At 45.2% G+C, this 26268-nt stretch overlaps 1 protein-coding gene across 4 annotated transcripts in view; it reads right to left on the reverse strand.

Annotated features, from left to right (window-relative positions):
• LOC137332418 (rho GTPase-activating protein 26-like) overlaps nucleotides 1–26268 on the reverse strand; it is a 178775-nt gene that overhangs the window by 40067 nt on the left and 112440 nt on the right. For all 4 annotated transcript variants that reach the window (XM_067996236.1, XM_067996235.1, XM_067996234.1 and 1 more), the window contains exons 16-19: nucleotides 16629–16687; nucleotides 14433–14538; nucleotides 12666–12825; nucleotides 4500–4641 (exon numbers count right to left, since the gene is read on the reverse strand). In XM_067996236.1, the coding sequence (XP_067852337.1) occupies nucleotides 4500–4641; nucleotides 12666–12825; nucleotides 14433–14538; nucleotides 16629–16687 (467 nt within the window). The remainder of the gene's footprint in view (nucleotides 1–4499; nucleotides 4642–12665; nucleotides 12826–14432; nucleotides 14539–16628; nucleotides 16688–26268) is intronic.

Consider the following 26268-nt stretch of genomic DNA (forward strand, 5'->3'; position numbering starts at 1 on the left):
GGACCAACTGAATTCTGCAGGGAAGATTAGTCCCTTGAAAGTTCTGAGATTTTCAATTGGAGACTGAGCTCCTGAACTTTCTAGAGACTGGTCACGTTAACTACTTATACTCACATTTAAGACTGTTAAGTCTCACAGTTGATTCCTTGTACAATCAACTTAAAGACAACCCTAATTAACTAAGTATCACATGACTGTCATGTGACCAAAAACATGAGCATCAGGAAATAATTCTTCAAAAATCAAATAAAGATCACCAGCAACAACAAAGTGATTCTGCAGATTGAAAAGGCTGCTTTGTGCTTATCCTGAATTTTAGTCTGTTCAAAAAATTATTTTTAAAATATTGGATTGGAATAATGGGCTCGATATTAGCAGGGCGGCGGGTTCTCAGCGGGGTGGGTCGACTGGGTGCGTGGGTAACGTGCCTGGTGAAATCAGTGTACTCCGCACGCAATTACAGGATAATTGGAGCCACTTACCTTTGCTTCCGGGTTTCCCGCTGGTAAGCTGCGCGGCGGGCGGACTGTGCATGCGCAGTAAGGTCTGTCAGTTGGAGGAGCACTATTTAAAGGGACAGTCCACCAATGCTCCTCCTGCAGCAAACAACCAATGCTACACCATGGAGCACGCCAGAGGGAAGGCTGCCCCAAGATTTTCAGACTCCTCACTCCAGCTGCTGCTGGATGGGGTGAGGAGGAGGAGGGAAATATTTTTCCCGTCTGATGGGAGGAAGTGCCCTCCCTCCACTACAAAGAAGGCATGGCTGGAGGCGGCCGAGGAGGTCAGCAGCTGCGGCAATGTGGCACGAACCTGGGTCCAGTGCCGGCAGAGATTTAATGATCTAACCAGGTTAGGCAAAGTGAGTATACTTATGCATTCTCCCACACTCCGTCTTCCACATCACCTCCACCACCCCTTCTGCACTGCCACCACAACGCTCTAGCATCACTCCTCAAATCCACTCAACTATCATCCTCACCTTGCTGCACGTACTCACCGCCCCTGCCTCCATTCGAACACTACCACGCAACCCAATCCTCATACAATATCATGGCTATGTTGCACACGGACCCTCCCATGCATCTCCTTCACGCTCAACCCCACCCACACCAATGCATGCAGCGGCTCACCATGCAACCATCACTCAATCACGCCTCTGTGTTTTGCCTTGATAGGAGAAGAGATGCCAGAACGCCCGGGAGAGGGCACGGACCGGAGGGGGCCCGCCACACCAGGTGGTCCTAACGGACGCGGAGCAGCAGGCATTGGACATCAGCCACACGCTGGAGTGCCTGTCCGTGGCGGATGCCGAGGCTGGGATTGCACAAACGGCCGGTGACAGAAAGCTAACACTCAGTATTCATAATAGCGAATGATCTTAGCATCACTTGGCATCTGCAGCACCTCAACATCTGTCCACATGCCTAATATTGCTTTCTGTTCTCTTGCAGGGCCATCTGCGAGCGCCGTGAGTATGGAGGGCGATTCCTCAGAGGACCTCTGAGGGACCATCGTCACATCTGAGCCATCCATCCACCAGCGCAGATACATACATCTCGGTGGGTCCCTGTCCTCACTTAGTTGGGCTTGCACATGGTGAGTCACCACGCACATGTGAGCACGAGCAGTCCCAGGTGGCAGGGGCAGCCGTGGAGAGTCCGCATCGGTGGAAGCACTCTTCTCCAGGCTCTGCTCAGCTGGACCCAGATGCTGAACCCTGGGGGCCAGCCATGAAAAGGAGAGTCATCGAGGGGCAGCAGCACATTGCCGAGGTGCTGGAACAGGTGCCACACGCACTCTCCACAATCACGCAGAGGATGGAGAAGTCCAACTCCTGCATGAGGGGAATGGTGGCACAGGTACAGAAGGGTATCTCCGAGATAGTGTCGCAGGGAGGTGAAGGCATCTCTGAGATAGTGTCGCGGGTAGGTGCAGGAATGTCTGCGGTGGAGGAAATGCTAGCCTCCTTCGAGCGTCAAGCACGGCTCAAAAATGAGTCCATTCAGGCCCTGACAACGGCCGTTCGGATTCAGGGTGAGCAACATTCTGCCGCCTTGAACAGGCTGACAGATACTTAACAGGTGGCCTTCCAAGGCCTCACACAAGTCCTCCAAACCGCCGTCTAGCAGGGTGGAAGGAGTGATGTGGGCCTGAACCACGAGAGCGATGATGGTGAAAGGGGACATGGAAGTGGGGACGCCATTCAAAGCGCTCCTACGTCTCACCCGTTGCCCCCCTCTCAACCAGCACCCGCAATGCTGCCCCCTCTCCAGGTGGCTGAGTCTGCCCCTGCACAGGTGCAGGTGGAGCAGCCTTTGGAGGGGCCCTCACCGGCACCCAAAACCAGAGGGCGTCGGCCCAAAGCATCTCATCGGTCAGGGCATGGACGAGAGCAACCTGCCACTACCTCTGCTGCAGCCACAGGGGTAGCACCACTTAGGGGTTCCCGTAAACGCATGGCGAAAGTTTTGTGAGCACAAAGGGAATGCACAAGGGTGTCTGACCATTTGTCATGTTTTTCATTCTTTTGTTTTGTTTCACATGCACAATAAATATTATTATTATCACCACTACTGCCACGTCTTGCCCATTCTTGACTGGCTTGTGGAATAGGTCCCTTTCGTGGGGTTCACCATGAACATGCACACTTGATGCCACCCATTGTGTCATTGCAGAGTGGGTGTAGGTGTATTTGCAGGGCTCTTTTGTGCAGACGACTGTGAGATGCCAGCGATGTCCCCGGTGGAACCCTGGAAGGATGCGGAGGAGAAGTTGTTGAGGGAAGTGGTGACTTTGACAGCAACAGGTAAGAAGATGGTGCTCGGGCCAGCCGGCAGCAGCTCGGCATGAAGGAGGCTGCAGATGTCCACGACTACATGTCGAGTGACTCTGAGCCTCCGTGTGCACTGCTGCTCAGAGAGGTCTAGGAAGCTGAGCCTCGGTCTGTAGACCCTATTGCAAGTGTAGTGCCCTCCGCGACGCATCTCTCTCTGCGCTTGCCCTCCCTCCTGCTGTGCAGGTGGATGTGTCACAGCACTGTGTTGTGGGCCTCCACGTGTCAGAGGTGGATGGCATGGCCGGTGAGGCTGTTCGCCCTCCGAGGAAGTCATGACTGCAGCTATGGCGGCCCCCATCCGGAAGTTTGAGGGGGTCCGCAAGGTAGGTAAATGTGTCTGGACACCGGGGTAAGTGTGCAAGTTTATGCATTTGATTGTTAGGGGGAGGGTGGTCGAGGCCAAACTTTGTCCCAAGTGACAGAGTGGCCTCCTGCAATGAGTGAGGGTCTCCCCCCACAACCTGTCAAATGGACCTTTGCAGCTGCCAAAGGCTGGTGGCTGCAACACGTCCATTTGAACTGGGAGTGTTTCCCCCAGTACGGGAAACAGTCTCAGTCAATTGCAAAATCCAATCCCTCCTAAAATATCAGGTCAATCAGGTCTGTAAACAACCTGAAGTACCTGTTCAAGTATTTTAAGTGGCACCCCGCTGGCATTAATTGCCGGCGGGAGTCCCACATGCGGGGACTGCGCGCGCATGCGAGCGCGTCACTGGGGAACCCGGAAATGGGGCAGGTTGGAGCCGGGCTCCGGACCCGCCCCGGGAATCCCGGATTTTCGCAGCACCCTCGCCACCAACGCACCCGATCGCGTGTGCGAAAATAGAGCCCAATGTCTTCATTGCATGCATACTAACTTACAAACACGTTTCCTCTTTTAAAACATTTGCTAAAATTATTTCTTTTAAAAATGTTGCAAATCTTCAAAATATTTTGAAGAACAATTAATAAACAGAACCATAACATATTTAGCAATATTTATTAAATGACTAGAGGCCCATGCTGTTGCTCATGATCAAGTTACAGAATGTGCTTCTTAATGGTGTCACCTGTGGCTCAGTTGGTAGCACTCTCGCCTATGAATCAGCAAGTTGTGAGAAATTTGTGCAAGAAAATAATGGCTGGCAGAATTTGAAGGACCCCGAGCATCAAGATTTTTCAGATGGTGATATTGAAATGCTCATGGTGGGCATCCCACGTAATCTTCGGTAAGCAATTTCTTGCAATTCAGTATTATTTGTTAAATATGGGCAGAGGGGAAAAAAACCTGAACTGTAACGGTGATCAAAAATATTTTCTCACCAGTTGAAACACCCACTGATCAACTAGGACACTTTTAAACTCAGCAAATTTCATGAAAGCAATTCATGACCTCTTAACTGCATTGTTGCAGCTGTACATGCAACATATCGGCTTTATTTCATTATGTAGGCCTCAGCTGCTCCAAAATGCCAGTTATAAACTGAGATGAGCTGAGAAAGTTAAAGTGAAAAACTATATGAACAAGTGATTGAGTTTGTGTTTGTGGAAACGGGCAGGTATTGTAAATGGGTATAGAGTATAGATAAGGTAAAAGGATAACAGTCGATATATTACAAACAAAATAAAAGAACAATGGTCAGTTACCAATGAGTTTACAGCACAGATTGCAGTTACCTACCATTTTCATTTGAGGTTGTCTGAAACAACATTAAAGGTCTCTGGCTACATAAGGGAGGCTTACACTCAAAACTCTTTTTCTGCGCAGAATTCAGTGATGGGTTAGGTTGAATGGTGGCAGTTTCTGGTACCATCTGGAAAATCTGTGGATAGTATATAAAAAAAAATTGTCACGCATTCTGAATTACAATATTGGCCAAATGCAGACTACTACCACTGTAATTAGCATCTGTAAGAGCTCCCACCCTCCCCCCACCACCACCAATTTTCTCCCCTTCTCATGGTGGCATGTGGCTGCACAGGTGCCAGGCACCTCACCCAAGCAGTCAACCTTCGTGTATGAGCCTAGACAGCAAGTGTCAGCATGCTATTCGACAGCAGGGCACATCACTGCCAAGCCCATTCTGACCTCATCCAATGTCTCTACACGGACATTTCCAACAGGGTTCACTGGACAGAAATCAGGAGTAGGAACCCTGTCAGATTTTTTTCTCTCTAACTCAAGGTCACTGAGGCCAACTCATGACCCACCCACCCCCATGGCCACTGGCCTTCTCAGGAATCAGTAAAATTGTACAACAGTCAATTGCTGTACAAATGTTTATAGATGTATGCTCAGGGTTACTACTGCCCCAAACTGTAATCAAACTTTCCACCTTACTATTCGCTGCATTTTTTTTAAATGATGGAATTATTTGTGCTCCAGTTTCCAGAATTTGCTTCACAGCACAGAGAAAAGCATACTCATTTGCATACAATCTTTAAATGTAAACTGTGTCAAATACTGCATCTGGACAAGTTAGATAATTAAACTGTAAACCCTATTCAGTCACAGACTAAATCCTTATTTTTTTTAGTCAATTTTTATTTTCCCTAATTGGATTGATGATCTGGTTTTTCAGCTCTCCCAAGGGGTTACATGACATGCAGGGGATAAGGAGTCTCTTGACATACGAACATACGAATTAAGAGTAGGAGTAGGCCATTCGGCCCTCGAGCCTGCTCTGCCATTTGATATGATCCTGGCTGATCTGATTGTGACCTCAACCCTACTTTCCCGTCTACCTACTATAACCTTTGACTCCCTTGTTAATCAGGAATATATCTAAGATAGCATAAGACAAGATGCATAAGGCATCACAACTGTATGGGACAAGCTAGATGCTTTTTTTCTGTCTGACATTTTCGTATGTTTGTAGTAGTGTCAAAGGAAAACAGAACCATAGTTACAGAAAATGTTTCACTGGTACAGAGCAACAGAAATAACATGGTAGTAAGTCAAAAGTAAAGAAAAATTCAGAAACTGGATGACCTCAGAGACCTTTCATTATCTTCCCGTGGACCCTCTGGGGACATTTGAAATTCTGGCCCCACACCCTCATAATTAAGTTTGTAAGGAAACCTCACCATTAGATTGTCATCTCCCAAGTGCAATGCTCTGTCAAACTGGAATTATACTGCTGTCTTTGCTCTGCTCCCTATTGGCTAATTTTAATTGGGAGAAACCAAGTGAGAGTGTACACTTTCTCCCAACACTAGCAAGAATATGAACATCATTTTCAAAGATTCAAGGGGCCCATTGTACTGTCTGGATACTTTTTAAGTGCAGCGTTGCACCAAACTGTAATTATGCTGCACCCTTTTCAACTCAAACTGGTGTGAGATAACTTCCTTAAGGATCTCTTCAGAGTGCTTATTATAAATGGTCCTGATGTCCTTAGCTCACAGAAATGGCACACCTTCTCAATTAGCATGGGACCGAAGTTGGAAGCTCCTGTAGCATGAACCTGAAGGACCCAACTTTATCCAATTGAAGAAATGTAGACTCCCTGACCATGTTATATAATTGCTGTTCACTTCTTGGTAAATTTTCAGAATTTCTCCTTGAATATCTTAGATAGTGGGGAGATCCAGATTGAAATTATGGCAAAGATTTGCTAGATTCTCTGGTTTCCCGATATCACATTATAATCAGTTTTGCTTCAATGGAAATCACATTTCTTTTTCTATTCTAAAAAGCCAGAATCCATTTCAGCCCCAAAAGTACAAAATCATGCTGTGACATACATCTGCATTGTATATAGCAGCAGATGTTAAGAAATGTACTTCCAGGAAGATACAACATAAGTAAAATAGAACAATGGTAAATTTGTATGCAGATCAGTGACATTCTACTATACTCATATCTCCAGAAATGGAGAAATCTTATCACACTGGGATACATACATCTCCAATATACTTCACTTGTCGCATTATACACATGCATTAACATGCTCATTGTGGCTGTCCATTCATGCCAACAGTGATGCAACTGGACAAGGGGGCAGATTATACTCCATGAAGTAATTTTCTGAGTTTGTGCTACCAAGAAGGCTCACTGCTGCTAACGCAAAGTTGGGAAATTGGCTCTTATGTGCCTAAACACACGAATCATAACTAAATTCAGTAGATTTCAGCCAAAATGTTCACATCAAAACTAAAAGCATTAAAATTCTAAAAATCTACAACTTTTTATACTAGTAACTGCTTAGTATTAAGATTGCTAGAAGTACCAGATTAACTTTAAGTTGTCACATTGACTGTTAACCACTCTGTTGTACGCCGAACTGAATAAACCACACAATCCTCCAGTAGAGGCCATTTTAATTGCTTGATTACTTTAACTTCTACAAACTTGATTTACATTTGTTACTTTGCTGGTTTTGCTGAGGAAGTTCTCAAAAAGAACCAGTTCTGTAAACCAAGGCTTTAAAGGAAGTCTTTGTTGCAGAATACTCAGTTCAGTGAGGGAGCACAGAGTAACAGCTATCGATGGAGTCTGGTTTCGACAGAGTCTATAATTGGAAATTTGGTGAGTGAGGAGATTCGGTGCAGTAAGGGATAAGGTGCATTTGTTTAGACAGCAGAGCGGAGAGGAGCGTACCGAGAGCGGGTCACAGCAACAACAAAACCAAACTGCAGTGTGACGTCACAGGTAAGGCAGGTAGGTGGTTGGTGGTGAGCATCTCTTCTGTTTTCTTCATTCTTAGGACTGTGTGCTAAGTAACTTATAGCATAAAACTAATTTTTTTTTTTAAAAACTAAATTTAATTTAATAAATTAAACAAGGCCAGCACTTGGTTCAACTTAAATATAATTTGATTGGCATTGTAGTAATCAATTAAATAAATAAAATAGTTATGACAGGACAGGAGATGTGTTGCAGCTGCAATACATGTGAGCTACTGGACAGTTTTGTCCAGGGCGATTACATCTGCGGTAAGTGTCTGCAGCTTGAGGAACTACGGCTCCGAGTTGAGGGGCTGGAGTCCGAGCTGCAGACTTTGCGAGGCATCAAGGAGGGAGAAAGTTACCTGGACACTTTGATCCAGGAGGCAGTCACGCCCCTTAGACTAAATATTGTAGAATTGGCCAGGGGTCAGGGACAGGAGGGTGTGACTGCAAGTGAGAACGGTACGGGGATTCAGGAGGTAGCATTGCAGGAGACTCAGTCTCTGCACTTGTCCAATAAATACGAGGTTCTTGCAGCCATTGTAGACGAGTGCAGGGACTGCAGGGAGGATGAGCAAACTGGCCACGGCATCATGGTTCAGGGGGCCATTCAAGTGGGGGGAGGAAAAAGGAATGTGGTTGTAGGAGGCGACAGTATAATTAGAGGGATAGATACTGTTCTCTGCAGCCAAGAACGAGAGTCCCGAAGTCTTTGTTGCCAATCCAGTGTCAGGGTTAAGGACATCTCCTCATGGCTGGAGAGAAACCTGGAGTGGGAGGGGGAGGATCCAGTTGTCGTGATCCACGTAGGTACCAACGACATAGGTAGGACTAAGAAAGAGGTTCTGCTGAGGGAATTTGAGCAGCTAGGGACTAAATTAAAATGCAGAACCACAAAGGTGATAATCTCCAGATTATTACCTGAGCCACGAGCAAATTGGCACAGGGTAAATCAGATCAGAGAGATGAATGCGTGGCTCAAAGATTGGTGTGGGAGAAGTGGGTTTCAATTCATGGGGCACTGGCACCAGTACTGAGAAAAGAGGGAGTTGTTCCATTGGGACTGGCTTCACCTGAACCATGCTGGGACCAGTGTTCTGGCAAACGGAATAACTAGGGCGGTAGAGAAGGCTTTAAACTAAATAGAGGGGAGGGCTCAGGTGGAGTGAAGTTTAGATTGATAGAGAAAAGACAAGGAAGTCATACAGGAAAGTGATGGGGGTAATGATAAACAGAGTGTGTCAGGAAAGGACAGAGCGTACAACCATAAGAGTGCACTAGCAAATGGGGCTGGAGTAGGAAAGAATGGTAAAAAGACAAAATTAAAGGTTTTTTATCTGAATGCACGCAGCATTCGTAATAAGATAGATGAATTGACGGCACACATAGAAACAAATGGGTATGATCTCGTGGCCATTACAGAGACGTGGTTGGGAGCTAAATATTCAGGGTTATTTAACATTTCGGAAGGCTAGGAAAAAAGGTAAAGGTGGTGGGGTAGCTCTGTTAATAAAGGATGAAATTCGTATAATAGTGAGAAATGATCTTGGCTCAGAAGATCAAGATGTCAAATCAATTGGGTGGAGGTAAGATATAGCAAGGGAAAGAAATCACTGGTGGGAGTAGTATATAGGCCCCCGAACAGTAGCTACACTGTAGGGCAAAGTAGAAATCAGGCAATAAGGGGGGCTTGTAAAAAAGGTAATGAAATAATCATAGGTGATTTTAACTTTCACATAGATTGGACAAATCAAATTGGCAAAAATATTCCTGAGGAGGAGTTCATAGAGTGTATTCGGGACTGTTTCTTAGACCAATATATCGGAGAACTAACCAGGGAACAGGCCATTTTGGATCAGGTAATGGGTAACGAAACAGGATTAATTAATGATCTCAAAGTAAAGGATCCCTTGGGAAGCAGTGATCATAACATGGTAGAATTTCACATCCAGTTTGAGAATGAGGATATTGGGTCTGAAACTACTGTATTAAACTTAAATAAGGGCAATTATAAAGGAATGAGGGCGGAATTGGCTAAAGTGGACTGGGGTAAACCGATTAGATGGTATGATGGTGGATAAGCAGTTGCAAACATTTAAAAAGATATTTTATGACTCGCAACAAAAATATATCCCTGTGAGGAGGAAAGACTCCACAAAAAGGGTGAACCAACCATGGCTAACTGAGGAAGTAAAGGATGGTATCATTCCCCTACATTCCGTCTGCCACATCACCGCCCCCACCCCACATCTCCTTCTGCACTGCCAACACTACTCTGTCACATCACTCCTCACACCCACTCAAAGCTCATCCTCATCTTACCTGCACTTACTCATCTCACCAGTACTCATCCCACCACTACCACTCAACCCAATTCTCATACAATCTCATGGCTCTATCTCAAACTCACCCTCTCATGCATCTCTTTCACGGTCAGCCTCACTCAACCTGCCACTACCTGTGCTGCAGCCACAGGGCATGCATCACATATGTGCAGTAGGAAGTGTAAGGCAAACGTGTCGTGAGCATGAAGGGGATGCACAAGGGTGTTTGAGGGTTTGTCATGGATTTTACTTATATTTAATTTCTGATCAACTCACATTACATATTATATTGTCACCACTACTGCCACGTCTTTGCGAATCTTGTCTAGTTTGTGCAATAATGCCCTTTCCTGAGGATCACTATGAAGACCCACAACTGATGCCACCCATTGTGTCACTGCAGAGTGGGTGTAGGTGTATTTGCAAGGTTCTTTTGTGCAATCGACTGAGAGATGTCGGCGATGTCCCTGGTGGCACCCTGGAAGGATGCGGAGGAGAAGTTGTTGAGGGCAGTGGTGACTTTGACAGTGACAGGTAAAAAGATGGTGCTCGGGCCAGCCGGGAGCAGCTCGGCATGAATGAGGCTGCAGATGTCCACGACTACATGTCAAGTGACTCTGAGCCTCCGTGTGCACTGCTGCTCAGAGAGGTCCAGGAAGCTGAGCCTCGGTCTGTGGACCCTGTGGCGAGGGTAGTGCCTTCTGCGTTGTATCTCTCTCTGTGGTTGCCCTCCCTCCTGCTGTGCAGGTGGATGTGTCACAGCACTGTGTTGTGGAGCTCCACGTGTCAGAGGTGGACGGCGAGGCTGGTGATGCTGCTCATCCTCCGAGGAGGTCATGACTGCAGCTACGGCAGCCCCCATCCGGAAGATGTACGTTTGAGGGTGTCCGCAAGGTAGGTACATGTGTCTGGACACCGGGGTAAGTGTGCAAGTTTGTGAATTTTATTGTTAGGAGGAGGGTGGTGGAGGCCAAACTTTGTCCAAAGCGACAGAGTGGCCTCCTGCAATGAGTGAGGGTCTCCCCCCCCACCCCCACACCTGTCAAATGGACCTTTGCAGCTGCCACAGGCTGATGGCTGCAATACGTCCATTTCAACTGGGAGTGTTTCCCCCAGTACGGGAACCAGCTCAGTTGACTTAAAAATCCCACCCCTCCTAAAATATCATGTTAATCAGGTCTGTAAAAAACCTGAAGTACCTAAATAATTATCTTAAGTGGCATCCCGCCGGCTTTAATTGTCGATGGGAGTCCCGCATGCGGGGGCTGCACGTGAATGTCAGCCCGTCACTGGGGAACCTGGGAGTGGGTGGGTTGGAGCCGGGCTCCGGACCCGCCCCGGGAATCCCCGATTTTCGCAGCCCCCTCACTACGAACGCACCCGCTCGGGGGTGCGAAAATCGAGCCCAAAGTGACTGCAAAGGGATATTGACAGGTTAAGCGAATGGGCAAAAATTTGGCAGATGGAATACAATGTGGGAAAATGTGAAGTCATCCACTTTGGGAGGAAAAATAAAAAAGCAAAATATTATTTGAATGGAGAAATACTACAAAATGCTGCGGTACAGAGGGATCTGGGTGTCTTTGTACATGAAACACAAAATTCAACATACAGGCGCAGCAGGTAATCTGATGGGAGTGTGAGTGCTAAAGGCATAAAATCGGTCGTCTGGGGAGATCTGTGGGCATTCCCTGAAGAAAATCTGGTGCATTTTCCAGCATCAAGAGGAGATGAGAACAAGATGATGTTCTACATTGTCTGACAGATTGTTAAGTACCCTCTCCACCTCATTTTGTTATAAATGCAAATTGTGTCATGTACGATTTTCAAAAAAATTGTTTGAGTTCTAGTAATCTGCACATACTTATACATTGCATAATATTACTTAAAGTTGACTGCAAAGAATGTCAACACACCATAGGTTCTTTTCCTGTCCAACTAAATCCTTTACCCTCTTTCAACTGCCCAGTGTCAAAGTTCCTTTATTAGTATTATCTGTGGCAAAATTGATCACTTATCTCAAGAAAATTCAGAGACCATAAAAATATCCCAACAAAATAAATTGAAAAATCAAAAATAGATTTGTTTTTAAATAAATCCAAAGCATAAATAGATTGCTTTGCTAAAAACAAAATAGTAAACTCAGATTTCTCACAAAAGCTTTGCACTGCAAAACAGATGGAGTCAAATCACTACCGAGCTCTTGCACTCTCCACCTATTGACTGCCCAAGTAAAGAAGCCATATGACAAAGCAGCACACATGCATTGGAATTGACCTGTAGTGCATTGGCCTCCAAAGAGGGCAATAAATTTCAATCTGCACTTATTTTCACCTAGAAACATGGACAACTGGATAACAGCCATGAAATGCTGACTTCCCATGTAAAATTCACATGGTTGGCATGTAACATTATATCCATACAATCAATTAAAAAGTGTTTAAGTGTAACCCAGTAATGTGCAAAAAAAAGTTATGCAAGAGTGAGGAATAAGATAGAATAAAATAGAAAGATTTAAATTGGGAAAGCAATTGTCTGTTGAGCAGGTAAGCAAAATTAAGTTTTGCAGCCTAAGGGGGTAGGGGGGTCATCAGAAGCCAATTAAGGGTTATTGTTGTTATGATGTGAGAATTAAATGGAATCTCTCCTCTCCCCCAAGCCCCTCCCATCACCACTGTGTAATAGCGCAGCTATTTATATCCATCAATCATTGGTGCAGTAATTATCATGAAAACACAGAGTGGAAGTGAACACATCTTTTAGTGGTCTGTTTAAAAACCTGTATACAGACAACAAAGGGCTATGGGTGCCTATGCACCATTGAATCTGAGCAAGTTTTCTGAAATGCTTACCTTTTCATGGTTCTCTATTAAAATCTCAACAATTATATTCTGGAACTTGATATCCATGATTGCTGCCACAGTCTCCTCTTGTGGTCTGAGCAGAGTTGGTCCAAATACCACACCCAGGTTCGCCACGGTCATCAGATTCTGTTTGTGGTTACTGGACACCCTGGGTGACAAGAGAGAATGAACTCACCGATTGAATACTGACCAGCAAAATTATTTTAGAATATTGCAATTGTTCAAAACAAAACAACTGGCTCATCAGCCAAAATCTTAGGTAGCTGATAAGCAAATTCTAGGAAAATGGCCAAATCACTTATACACTGCTTTACACTAAATAGGGACCGATACTGGCTGCCTTACAACAAACAGGTGACCTGCACACAACAATAACAGACACCTTAAAATAAACCTAGGCTACACAGAGGATGTCACAAGAGACAGTAACCACAGAGATTCACTGAGTCACTCAATATGACTCATTTATGAGTTGGGTAATTAGAAAATTAGAATGAAAGTTACTAGTAATTTGATTATGATTCTGCTATAAACAGTTAAAACTGTTGTCACCAAAAGGTTATAAGGTGTTGTGACATAATTATAGGATATAGTCGCGATCCATGGAAGAATATTGGGGAAAATATCTCAAAATGAATTACAAAAGATGTCACAATAAAATACAATTTAAATTTAAAATTGTGGCAGAATGATCAGTTACAATTGATGTACATTTTGTAAAATACATGTCTAAATCACAACAGGACTTTAGCTAATTGATAGGTGAAAATGAGTCTGATTCACTACATTGAAGGTCAAATCCAGCTCCTGTCCTGTGCATCTCAGAAAGCTAATGTTACTATGGCAATATACCCCATGACTGATTAATTTGGCAGATTCAAAAGCTTCAATTAGATTTTTGTTTCTGACCATTTGACCTGATGCCTTGCTTTCACAAAGCTGATGCCAAGGATGTACTTGTTACTGGCTATTAAATTGTTGTGCTGAAGTCCTACAATTTTCTAAGATATACCGTCTTTAAAAAGGAACTTTTGCAGAAATTTTAAAACAAAATTGCTACAAAAATATTAACACAAGGCAACTCTTTTCTCCACCTTCAACCTGGGCAGGGTGGCTGAGTGAAACACTGAGTGAAAGCCAAGTGATTCCCTGTAAAGCAAGAAAACAACTGAGCACACAGCTTTTTTTAAAAAAAACATAGCGAACAGCTATGTTAGCTGCCTATAACATGGTATACACCATTTGTGCCTAAAGAAGCAGCCAATCTACTCCTGGATTGCTCAATGCCAGGTTATATCTAGCTACAAAAAAAACTGTCAGAGATTGTTTTCTCCTTTTATCACTGCTTCACTCAACCACCCTACCAAAATTACGACGTCAAAGTGTCACAAAACTGAAGGCATAAAGCCGTGGTCTGCTGCTCAAGAGTGCAACCGAACAGTGCACAAACATGTTACACTTTATCATTTTATCACCGTCAGCATTTATTATATAGAAGAGTTAATGTAGGTACTTTGTAAAGAAAATATAATCAGTGAAAGCTGTTGAGGTTAGGTCAACTGAAAATGTCAAAACTGTGATTGATAGATTTTTGTTAGGCAAGGGTATTAAGGGTTACGGAACCAAGGCAGGTCGATGGAGTTAAGATACAGATCAGCCATGATCTAAGCGAGAGGCTGAATGGCCTACTCCTGTTCCTATGTTCCTATGACAGAAACCCTTTCAAACCAACTAAAGCAAGGAGCTTTGTCTTACTTTGCCAAATGTTTTATCGTTATTTCCAACATTGCCCTGTTCTTCTCCGGTAGCCGATGCACATATTTGTGTATCTCGGACAGTCTCGATTCTGGATTATCCAACTCTAATAGGAACCAAAAACAGAATTACAATACTTGTGGTTTACCTCCAGTAAGTCTGGTGTTCCCATTTAAAAATGCCCTGGTACCCATTTTCCAAATTAATAGTTCTCAAGTTAGTCTAATTCCAGCTAATAGGGAGGCCTAAAAATGGAAGGTTTCTTTCAACCAACCAGATGGTCTATTAGTTTGCCTAATGCTATGATGTTATGTAGGTTTAATAAACCTACCTTAGTGATTACAGTCATAATGTCACCATAGGTTGAAAATGTAAATAATATTAAGATTGTCTATTCATGGTATGCCCTATGATTTTCTGAATTTAGTTCGTACCAACATAAAAAGTTGAAAGATTTGGGTATCTGTTTAAAAATATTTTAAGCACTATGATAGGAGATCAAAAGCTCTACAGAAGACAGCAGTTCCCTATCTAGAATTATCCACTAGAAAACAGAATTGCGCGTTAGAGGGATCAGTACAGGTTGCGTTGATCAAGTATTCTACGTACCACACTGATTTGTCTCCTACTGGTGGATGGGGTGGAAGGGGAGCAGGAGGTTTGCCTGTAGAGGGCAGGAGACCAGAGTATTGGAGTTATTGGCTGAGTAAATATTCGGTAGCTTTGCTCAATTACCTTTAGGGCAGTATTTAAGCAGAACTTTCTCTCAGGATATTACGTAGGTAGGATATAGTCCATGATTGTCAGATAAAATCTGCTCTACGAACAGCTCTTTGGAAAGTTTGCAAGAAAATTCAAAAATGTTCTTGACTCTCAAAGGTATCAGAGAAAAAAAACTCAAACCCGCCCCCCCCCCCCCCCCCGAAATTTGCAATCCGCTTCCCTAATAGCTCACTGATTTTATCCAGTCAGCAACCATGTCATACAGATCGCGAAAGCTCCAGGTTCAATCTCCAATCTGTGTCAGGTTACCAGATCTCAGCCAGAGCAGGATGGAAGAATTACATCTGTCCTGAATACTATAAGAACATAAGAAATAGGAGCAGGAGTAGGCCAATCGGCCCCTCGAGCCTGCTCCGCCATTCAATAAGATCATGGCTGATCTGGTCCTAACCTCAAATCTAAAATCATGTCCAATTTCCTGCCCGCTCCCCGTAACCCCTAATTCCCTTTACTTCTAGGAAACTGTCTATTTCTGTTTTAAATTTATTTAATGATGTAGCTTCCACAGCTTCCTGGGGCAGCAAATTCCACAGACCTACTACCCTCTGAGTGAAGAAGTTTCTCCTCATCTCAGTTTTGAAAGAGCAGCCCCTTATTCTAAGATTATGCCCCCTCGTTCTAGTTTCACCCATCCTTGGGAACATCCTTACCGCATCCACCCGATCAAGCCCCTTCACAATCTTATATGTTTCAATAAGATCGCCTCTCATTCTTCTGAACTCCAATGAGTAGAGTCCCAATCTACTCAACCTCTCCTCATATGTCCGCCCCCTCATCCCCGGGAATACTCCTGGATTAGCAAAGGGAAATCCGGACAGGGCTCCTACTTCTGACCGGGAACCAGTACCCCCTGCTAGACCGGTCAGTGTGTGAACATTGGGTGAGATCTTGCTTAATCTGAGTGAGGTGTGAATGACCAAAGCAGAGTATATGATTGAACCTGGAACTTTCCTGATCTGTATGTCGTGGTTACTGACTGGATAAAGGGGAACAGATTGCAAATTTCAGGGGGGGGTTGAGTTTTTTCTCTGATACCTTTGAGAGTCAAGAAAATTTAGAATTTTCTTGCAAACTTTTCAAAGAGCTGTTCATTATCAGGTAAAATCTGCTCTATCATGGACTGTATCCTACCTACATATTAATATCCTGAGAGAGAGTTCTGCACAAATACTTCCCTAAAGGTAATTGAGCAAAGCTTCAGAATATTTACTCAGCCTATATCTCTACTACTCTGGCCTGTTGGAAGAAGCAGATTTAATGGTCCAACAGGATTTTACATTTCACAAATCCTTTTTATGCTAAATACAGGCAGTTCCTGTTTATCTAGCAGGGTTGAAATGGTAGAAACACTATCTGCTGCACTAACTGTATGGCAGTTCCATTAATCCAGTAGAGTAAAGATTCTGCACTTACTGGCTGCTTTGATAAAGCTGTGTTGTAATTGGAATGTCATCAGTGGAGCTGGAAGCACTCTGAAAGAAAATTGAAATGTCACAGTACTAATATTGAACAGAAAGATTTTGTTTTTACAATTGATTCACATACAATAGGTACGGTAGAGTAGTGGTAGTGTTATAAAACTAGTAATGCAGAGGCCTGGACGAATAATCTGGAGAATTCAAATTCCACCATGGCACTTTGAGAATTTGAACTCAGTTTAAAAAAAACTGGAAATAAAATAGCTGGTATCAGTAAAAGTAAAAACCCAACTGGGTCAGTAATATCCTTTAGGGAAGGAAATCTGCTGCCCTTACCCAGTCTGGCCTACATGTGACTCTTAACTGCCCTCTGAAGTGGCCTACAAAGCCACTCAGTTGTATCAAACCGCTACTACAATGGTTCAAGACGGCGCGCCATCACCTGCTCCTCAGGGCAACTAGCTATGGGCAATAAATGCTGGCCTTGCCAGTGATGCCCACATCCTGAGAATGAATTAAAAAAGTATATACTTCTTCAAATAACTGGCAAGACTACTTTCATGAGGTCATAAATTTCACATCATTGAAGTAGTGCCATGTGCTCAAAACTGAATGTCGCAATACGATGGATTATACATAACCCTCCCCTTTCACTTCGTAAAACCAGGGTGAAAGCATCATAAATTATCACACGTCCTTACTCTCAGAATGCAAGAATAAAGGTATTAAAAACAATAATTTAATGGAGTCACCAAATTCAGCCCCTACTTGGGCTCAATAGCGGGTAATTTCACATAATAGTTCTTCTGCTTGAACCTATTCAATTTTTGTATCAACTGTAGGACGCTTGTGTTAACCTGGCTGGGATCCCCAGTGACCACTCTGATGCATGACCCCCGACTGCATTCATGCAATTTTTGTCATTAGGCAGAGCCCCAGATCTTTCAAATATTGGGTAGCTATCCAGTGGAGCAAAGATGATATTTTGATCATGCCGTAGCCTGGGGTGTTACAGTGATCTCTGCTCTTGTGGCCTCTGATATAGCTCACTTATCAGATAGGCAAGAGGCAAAAGTGACCATACTTAGTGTAGTCGACTGCAGACCTTATTTCACTTAGTTTGCCAGTTTGTCTTTTTCTTTTCTCCTGTACTGCATCAATATGTTGTCTCAAAGGAACATTCATCTTTGTCAATGGTATTCTACCATCAAGAATGTAGCACACTGCATCCAGGATTCCATCTTAATCTGACAGGTGGTTACATTCTTTTTCAATGTGCCCTTATTAAGCTTGAACTGTCCTTCGTGAAAAGATTTGGTCCTTTCAGCTGTGATGATTTTGGCATTCTCTCATCAGATATCCTCAGAATGTGTACCGATCATCTCAGCTGAGCTTAGATCTCTGACAAACGAGGACCTCAGTGCTTACAATCATGTTCTGCCTTCTGATGCTCATCATTGTGTGAAGACCACGTAGGTGGGTATTTTCAAGGTCTTTGATGTGGCATTTGAAAACTATCCAATTTTTATGATCATACAGATGAGTCAACAGGACGACTGCCATAAAAACTTCAAACCTGGACTTAATTTTCAGCTCACATTCATCCCATAATCATTTTCTCAGACAGCCAAATACTGAACAGACATCCCTCAATAACGATGAAAGGACAGGTAAATTCCAAGACTAATCTCAGCGATATTCCCTTAGTGAACAGCGATGGTGGTCTGGATAGTAAATAGATGCTGTCTAGAACGTAACCTCAATCTTAAGGCCATAGAAAGTAATAAAAAGAACTTGCATTTATATACTGCCTTTCACAACCTCAGGACGTCCCAAAGCACTTTACAGCAATGAAGTACCATTGAAGTGTAGTTACTGTTGTGAGGCTTCAAGGCGATTTAGACAAATTGAGTGAGTGGGCAAATACATGGCAGATGCAGTATAACTTGGATAAATGTGAAGTTATCCACTTCGGAAAGAAAAACAGAAAGGCAGAGTGTTACTTAAATAGTGATAGATTGGGAAATGTTGATGTACAAAGGGACCTGGGTGTCCTTGTACACCAGACATTGAAAGCAAACATGCAGGTGCAGCAAGGAGTTAGGAAGGCAAATGGTATGTTGGCCTTCATTGCAAGAGGATTTGAGTACAGCAGCAAGGATGTCTCACTGCAGTTATACAGGGCCTTGGTGAGACCACACCTGGAGTATCGAGTGCTGCATTGCCATAGAGGAAATGCAGCGAAGGTTCACCAGACTGATTCCTGGGATGGCAGGACTGTCGTATTAGGAGAAATTGGGGTTGACTAGGCTGTACTCACTAGAGTTTAAAAGAATGAGCGGGGATCTCATTGAAACGTATAAAATTCTGACAGGACTAGACAGACTGGATGCAGAGAGGATGTTTCCCCTGGCTGGGGGGGGGGTCTAGAACGAGGGGTCACAGTCTCAGGATACGGGGTAGGCCATTTAGGACTGAGATGAGGAGAAATTTCTCCCTGGGAGGGTGGTGAACCTGTGGAATTCTCTACCACAGAAGGCTACGGCCAAGTCACTGAATGTATTTAAGAAGGAGATAGATAGATTTCTAGAAACAAAAGGCATCAAGGGATATGGGGAGAGAGCGGGAATATGGAATTGAGATAAAGGATCAGCCACGATCGTATTGAATGGCAGAGCAGGCTCGAAGGGCCAAATGGCCTACTCCTGCTCCTATTTTCTATGTTTCTATGTTGTAATGTAGGGAAGCGCGGCAGCCAATTTACACACAGCAAGATCTCACAAACAGTGATGTTTGTTGATGGATAAATGTTGGCCAGGAAACCAGGAGAATTATCCTGCGCTCCTTTGACTAGTGCCCTGGGATATTTTACATCCACCTGAGAAAGCCTCAATTTAACATCTGAAAGATGACACCTCAAAGTGCAGCATGCCCATTGTACTGCATGAAGCGTCAGCCTAAAGTACATGCTCAAGTCTCTGGAGTAGGGTGTTAACCTACGTGAGAGTGCCACCACTGAGTCAAGTTCTTGGTTTCAGATACAAGATGGTCTGGAGATCTGCTAAAGTGTGGACCATGAAAGCACAGTTTGTGATCTGCAATCAGGATCTCACATGCAATGGTTTCTTTATTTTTGGACTTGATTCCTGGAGGTTTCAAATTGTAGCTTTCAGCGTGGCAGAGATAAACAAACAGAGTAGGTGACAAATAACATCTTTAGTTAATGTTACTAAATCAGAGAAAACATCAAACACTAATTATCACACTTCCTGATATTCCATCATGTAGCTGTTGAGTAACTGATAAACTTGCCAGGAGTTTCCAATGTCCCTCTCTGCTAACAGTGTCAAAAGTCTGTCAGATCATAGAATCATAGAAAGGTTACACAGCACGGAAGGAGGCCATTCGGCCCATCGAGTCCGTGCTGGCTCTATACAAGAGCAATCCAGCTAGTCCCACTCCCCCGCAGCCCTGCAATTTCTTTCCTTTCAAGTACTTATCCACTTCCCTTTTGAAAACTACGATTGAATCTGCCTCCACCACCCATCCTGGCAATGAACTCCAGATCCTAACCACTTGCTGTGTAAAAAAGTTTTTCCCTCATGTTACCTTTGGTTCTTTTGCCAATCACCTTAAATCTATGTCCTCTGGTTCTTGACCCTTCCGCCAATGGGAATAGTTTCCCTGTATCTATTCTGTCCAGACCCTTCATGATTTTAAATACCTCCATCAAATCTCCTCTCAACCTTCTCTGTCCGCGCGGACTCACCGTGAACAACATTCTGCTTCCTTAAACAGGCAGGCAGATACACTAGTGCTGGCCTTCCAAGGCTTCACACATATCCTCCAAACTGTCATCCAGCAGGGTGGTAGGAGTGATGTGGGCCTGCCCCAGGAGAGGGATGATGGCAAAAGAGGACATGGAAGTGGGGTCACCATTCAAAGTGCTCCCACGTCTCACCTGTTGCCCCCTCTCAATCAGTACCCGCAATGCTGCCTCCTCTTTAGGTGGCCAAGCCTGTCCCTGCACAAGTGCAGGTGGAGCAGTCTTTGGAGGGGCCCTCACGGCACCAAAACCCAGATGGCGTAGGCCGAAAGCATCTAATCAGTCAGGGCATGAACAAGAACAACCTGCCACTACCTCTGCTGCAGCCACAGGGGATGCATCACGTAGAAGTAGTCGGAAGAGAAAGGCGAAGGTTTTGTAAGCACGAAGGGTATGCACAAGGGTGATTGACAGTTGGTCATGTTTTTTATTTATATTAGCTTTATGTTAAACTCGCATTAAATATTATGATTGTCACCATTACTGTCACATCTTGGCCATTTTTAACTGGCTTCTATAATAGGGCCCTTTCATGAGGTTCACCATGAACGGCGACACTTGATGCCACCCATTGATGTCACACAGTAAGTGTATGTGTAGTTGCAGGCCTGTTTTATGCAGGGAGGGGTGGGGGGGGGGGGGGGTGGTGCTGGTGCGGACGCTGCTCGATCCAGATGGTGTGAGGACTGGACACTTCACACTGACTGATGTTAGGAGAACCGTTCACATATCAGTGACTCCCTGGCCTCACGAGCAGCCAGGTGAGCCACTGCTCTGCCCATGGGTTGCTCCTGCTCCTCCTTCGCCTCCTCCTCCATGTGGATGGCAGTTGTGGATGGGGCCTCCTCAAGCAGTGCCCCTCTCTGTTGTTGCCCTCTGTGCTCTTGTGCAGGTGCCTGAGGTGCAGCACTGTGTTGTGGAGCTTCACGTGGCGGAGGTGGACATCATGCCTGGCAAGGCTGATGATGTTGCTTGTTTTCAGATGTAGTGGCGAATGCAGCCATGGCACCCCCCCACCACCCCCCCACCGCCCCCCCCCCCCCCAATCCTGATGGTGAGAGCTTGAGGGGGTCTGCAAAGTAGTTAAATATGTTTGAACAGCAGAATTTTGAATGGAAGGTAAGAATTTTCAGTGCAAACACGAAGATCTTGCAGCCAAAACTTTGTCTGAAATAACAGAGTGCCCTGCTGCAATGAGTGACCTTTTCTCCCCATCTGTCAAATAAGCATTTGAATCTCCCACTGGCTGCTGGCTGAAACACGTCTGTTGCAACATGGAGTGTTTCCCACAGCACAGGAAACACGCTGAGAATGCTTCAAAATCGCACCCCTCCCAAAATGTGGAGAAAATTAAGTACCTCAAGTACTTAAACTACCTCAACAGCTATGTAAATGAGCATCTCGCCAGCTTTAATTGTCGGTGGGACTTCCACATTCGGGAGGCGAGCGCACACCATTGACGCGTGAATGGAGAACCCAGAAGTCTGCAGGTTGGAATTGGGCTCAGAACCCAAACGGAATTTCCCCAATTTTCGAAGCCCCAACGCACCCGCAATTTCCCGGGAAAATCAAGCCCATAGTGTGTGGTGATCTTGTTTAGACGATTCAGGAAGACCCTTAGGATGTTCCCAGCAACAGACAGATGTGCAATGCCACAGTAGTTTCCACAATCAGAATGGTCACCCTTACATTTGTACAATGTGACAACGGACACATCCTTCAACTCTAGAAGGCATTCAATAAAATTCCACATATGAGACTGTTACCAAAAATGAAAGCGCATGAATTGGAGGCAACTTATTAAATGAGTATAGAATTGGTAGAAGACAGACAGTAGGGATAATAGGTATGTACTCCAATTGGCAGGATGCGACTAATGGGGCTCTATTTTAGCACCCGCTATCGGGTGCGTTCCTGCAAGGGGGGGGCTCCGAAAATCGGTGAATCCCAGAGCGGGTTGGGAGCCCGGCTCCAACCCGACCACTTCGGGTTCCCCACCGACGCGCCGACGTGCGCGGGCAGCCCCCGCATGTGGGACTCCCGCAGGCAATTAAAGCTGGCGGGGTGCCACTTGAGAGTATTTATTCAGGTATTTCAGGTCATTAACAGACCTGATTAAGGGAATATGTCAGGAGGGGCGGGATTTTAGAAACAACTGGGACTGTTTCCCATACTGGGGGAAACACTCCCAGTTGAAATGGACGTGTTGCAGCTATCAGCCTGTGGCAGCTGCAGAGGTCCATTTGACAGGTAGGGGAGAGACCCTCATTCATTGCAGGTGGCCACTCTGTCACTTGGGACAAAGTTTGGCCTCCACCACCCTCCTCCTGACGATCACATTCACCAATTTGCACACTTACCTCAGGGTCCAGAGACATGTACCTACCTTGCGGACCCCCTCAGATGCACATCTTCTGGATGGGGGCTGCCGTAGCTGCAGTCATGACCTCCTCGGAGGGCGAACAGCATCACCAGCCTCGCCGGCCAAGCCGTCCACCTCTGACACGTGGAGCTCCACAACATAGTGCTGTGACACATCCACCTGCACAGCAGGAGAGAGGGCAACCGCAAAGAGAGATGCGTCGCAGGGGGCACTACCCTCGCCACAGGGTCCACAGACTGAGGCTCAGCTTCCTGGACCTCTCTGAGCAGCAGTGCACATGGAGGCTCAGAGTCACTCGACATGTAGTCGTGGACATCTGCAGCCTCATTCATGCCGAGCTGCTCCCGGCTGGCCCGAGCACCATCTTCTTACCTGTCGCTGTCAAAGTCACCATTGCCCTCAACAACTTCTCCTCCGCATCCTTCCAGGGTGCCACCGGGGACATCGCCAACGTCTCTCAGTTGTCCGCACAAAAGAGCCCTGCAAATACACCTATACCCACTCTGCAGTGACACAATGGGTGGCATCAGGTGTGGGTCTTCATTGTGATCCTCAGGAAAGGGCTATTGCACAAACTGGACAAGATTCGCAAAGATGTGGCAGTAGTGGTGCCAATATGTGATGTGAGTTGGTCAGAAATTAAATATAAGTAAAAACCATGACAAACCTTCAAACACCCTTGTGCACCCCTTCATGCTCACGACACGTTTGCCTTACACTTCCTACTGCACATATGTGATGCATGCCCTGTGACTGCAGCACAGGTAGTGGCAGGTTGAGTGAGGCTGACCGTGAAAGAGATGCATGAGAGGGTGAGTATGAGATAGAGCCATGAGATTGTATGAGGATTGGGTTGAGTGGTAGTGGCAGGATGAGTACTGGCGAGGTGAGTAAGTGCAGGTAAGATGAGGATGAGCTTTGAGTGGGTGTGAGGGGTGATGTGACAGAGTAGTGTTGGCAGTGCAGAAGGAGATGTGGGGTGGGGGCAGTGATGTGGCAGACGGAGTGTAGGGGAATGAGTAAGTGTACTCACTTTGGCTGACCTACTTAGGTCATTGCAGTGCCTCCTGCACTGTATGCAGGTGGGCGATATGTTGGTGGTGCAGGTGACCTCCTCTGCCACCTCGAGCCAGGCCTTCCTGGTGGCAGAGGCAGGCCGCTTCCTCCCGCCCGCTAGGGGGAAGATCTCTGTCCTCCCCCTCCTCCTCACCCCATCTAATGATACCTGGAGTGAGGCATCATTAAACTGGGAGCAGCCTTCCCCCTGGGCTGCTCCATGCTGTATTTTTTCCTATTTGTTGCAGCATCAGTCAGTGGAGGACTGCCCCTTTAAATAGAGCTCCTCCAGCTGACAGAGCTTACTGCGCATGCGCAGTCCCCCCGACGCGCAGATCAGCAGTGGGGAACCCAGAAGACCAGGTAAGTGGATCCAATTAGGTTGCGATCGCGCGCGGTGCAGACTGATTTCGCCGGGCGCGTTACCCACACGCCCAATAGCCCCCCCGCCGCAAACCCGCAGCCCTGGTAACATCAAGCCCATGGTGTCCTCCAGGGATCTGTACTGGGACCTCAGCTTTTCACTATATTTATCAACGACTTAGAGGAAGGAATGGAGAGCTGTATATCTAAGTTTGCTGATGACACGGTTAGATGGTTTAATAAGTAGTGTAGATGGGAACAGAAAGTTGCAAAGGGACATTGACAGATTAATTGAGTGGGCAAAACTGTGACAGATGAAGTTCAGTGTGAGGTCATTAATGTTGGCCCAAGAAAAATAGACCAGAGTATTTTCTAAATGGTGAGAAGCTAGGAACTGTGGAGGAACAGAGAGATTTAGGGGTCCATATACCGAAATCACCAGTGAACAGGTATAAAATGTCATCAAAAAGATTAATGGAATGTCAGCCTTTATTTCAAAGGAACTGGAATACAAAGGGGTGGAAGTTATGCTACAGTTGTATAAAGCTCTGGTTCTACTGCATATGGAGTACTGCTTTCAGTTCTGGGCACCGCACCTCAGGAAGGATATATTGGCCCTGGAGGGTTGCAGCGCAGATTTACCCAAATGATACTGGGGCTGAAAGGGTTAAATTATGAAGACAGGTTGCATAATCTAGGCTTGTATTCCTTTGAGTATAGAAAATTAAGGGGTGACCGAATTGAGGTGATTAAAGGATTTGATAGGAACTATTTCCTCTGGTGGGGAGAGTCCAGAACAAGGGGCATAACCTTAAAATTAAAGCTAGGCCTTTCAGAGGTAAAGTCAGGGAGCACTTCGTCACGCAAAAGGTAGAAGTCGTCTGGAAGCGTCTCCCCCAAAAAGCTGTTGAGACTAGGTCAATTCAAAATTTAAAAACTGAGATTAATAGATTTTTGTCAGGCAAACCACACTCGTCCAGGTGACTGTTAATTCCGTCTCGGATTATCATTCCTAAAAGTTTCCTCACCACTGAAGTTGAACTGACTGGCCTATAGTTGCTGGGTTTATTCTTACACCCTTTTTTGAACAAAGGTGTAGCATTTGCAATTCTCCAGTCCTCTGGTGCCACCCCCGTATCTACGGATGTTTGGAAGATTATGGCCAGTACCTCCACAATGTCCATCCTTACTTCCCTCAGCAACCTAGGATACATCCCATCCGGACTGGGTGAATTATCTACTTTAAGTACAGATAGCCTTTCAAGTACCTCTACAATTTTTAGCCCATCCAGTATCTCAACTATATCTTCCTTTACTGAGACTGTGGCAGCATCTTCTTCCTTGGTAAAGACAAATGCAAAGTACTCATTTAGTACCTTGGCCATCCCCTCCGCCTCCATGAGTAGATCTCCTTTATGGTCCCTAATCGGCCCCACCCCTCCTCTTACTACCCGATTACTGTTTAGATGTCTGTAAAAGATTTTTGGATTCCCTTATATTTTCGGCATCAGTCTATTCTCATACTCTCTCTTTGCCCCTCTTATTTCCTTTTTCACTTCCCCTCTGAACTTTCTATATTCTGCCTGGTTCTCACTTGTGTTATCATCCTGACATCTGTCATACGCCCCTTTTTTCTGTTTCATCTTGCTCACGATCTCTTTTGTCATCAAGGGAGCTCTGGCTTTAGTTGCCCCACCTTTCTGCTTTGTGGGAATGTGCTTAGACTGTACCCGAACCATCTCCTCTTTAAAGGCAGCCCATTGTTCAATTACAGATTTGCCTGCCAATCTTCGATTCCAATTTACCCGGGCCAGAACTCTTCTCATCCCATTGAAATTGGCCCTCCTCCAATTGAGTATTTTTACTTTAGAGTGATCCGTGTCCTTTTCCATAGCTATTCCAAACCTTATGATACTATGATCGCTGCTCCCTAACTGACATTTGTTCAACTTGGCCCACCTCATTCCCTGGAACCAAGTCTAGCAATGCCTCCTTCCTCATTACATT

This window comes from Heptranchias perlo, chromosome 14, assembly GCF_035084215.1.
Source record: "Heptranchias perlo isolate sHepPer1 chromosome 14, sHepPer1.hap1, whole genome shotgun sequence".
Classification (NCBI taxonomy): domain Eukaryota; kingdom Metazoa; phylum Chordata; class Chondrichthyes; order Hexanchiformes; family Hexanchidae; genus Heptranchias; species Heptranchias perlo.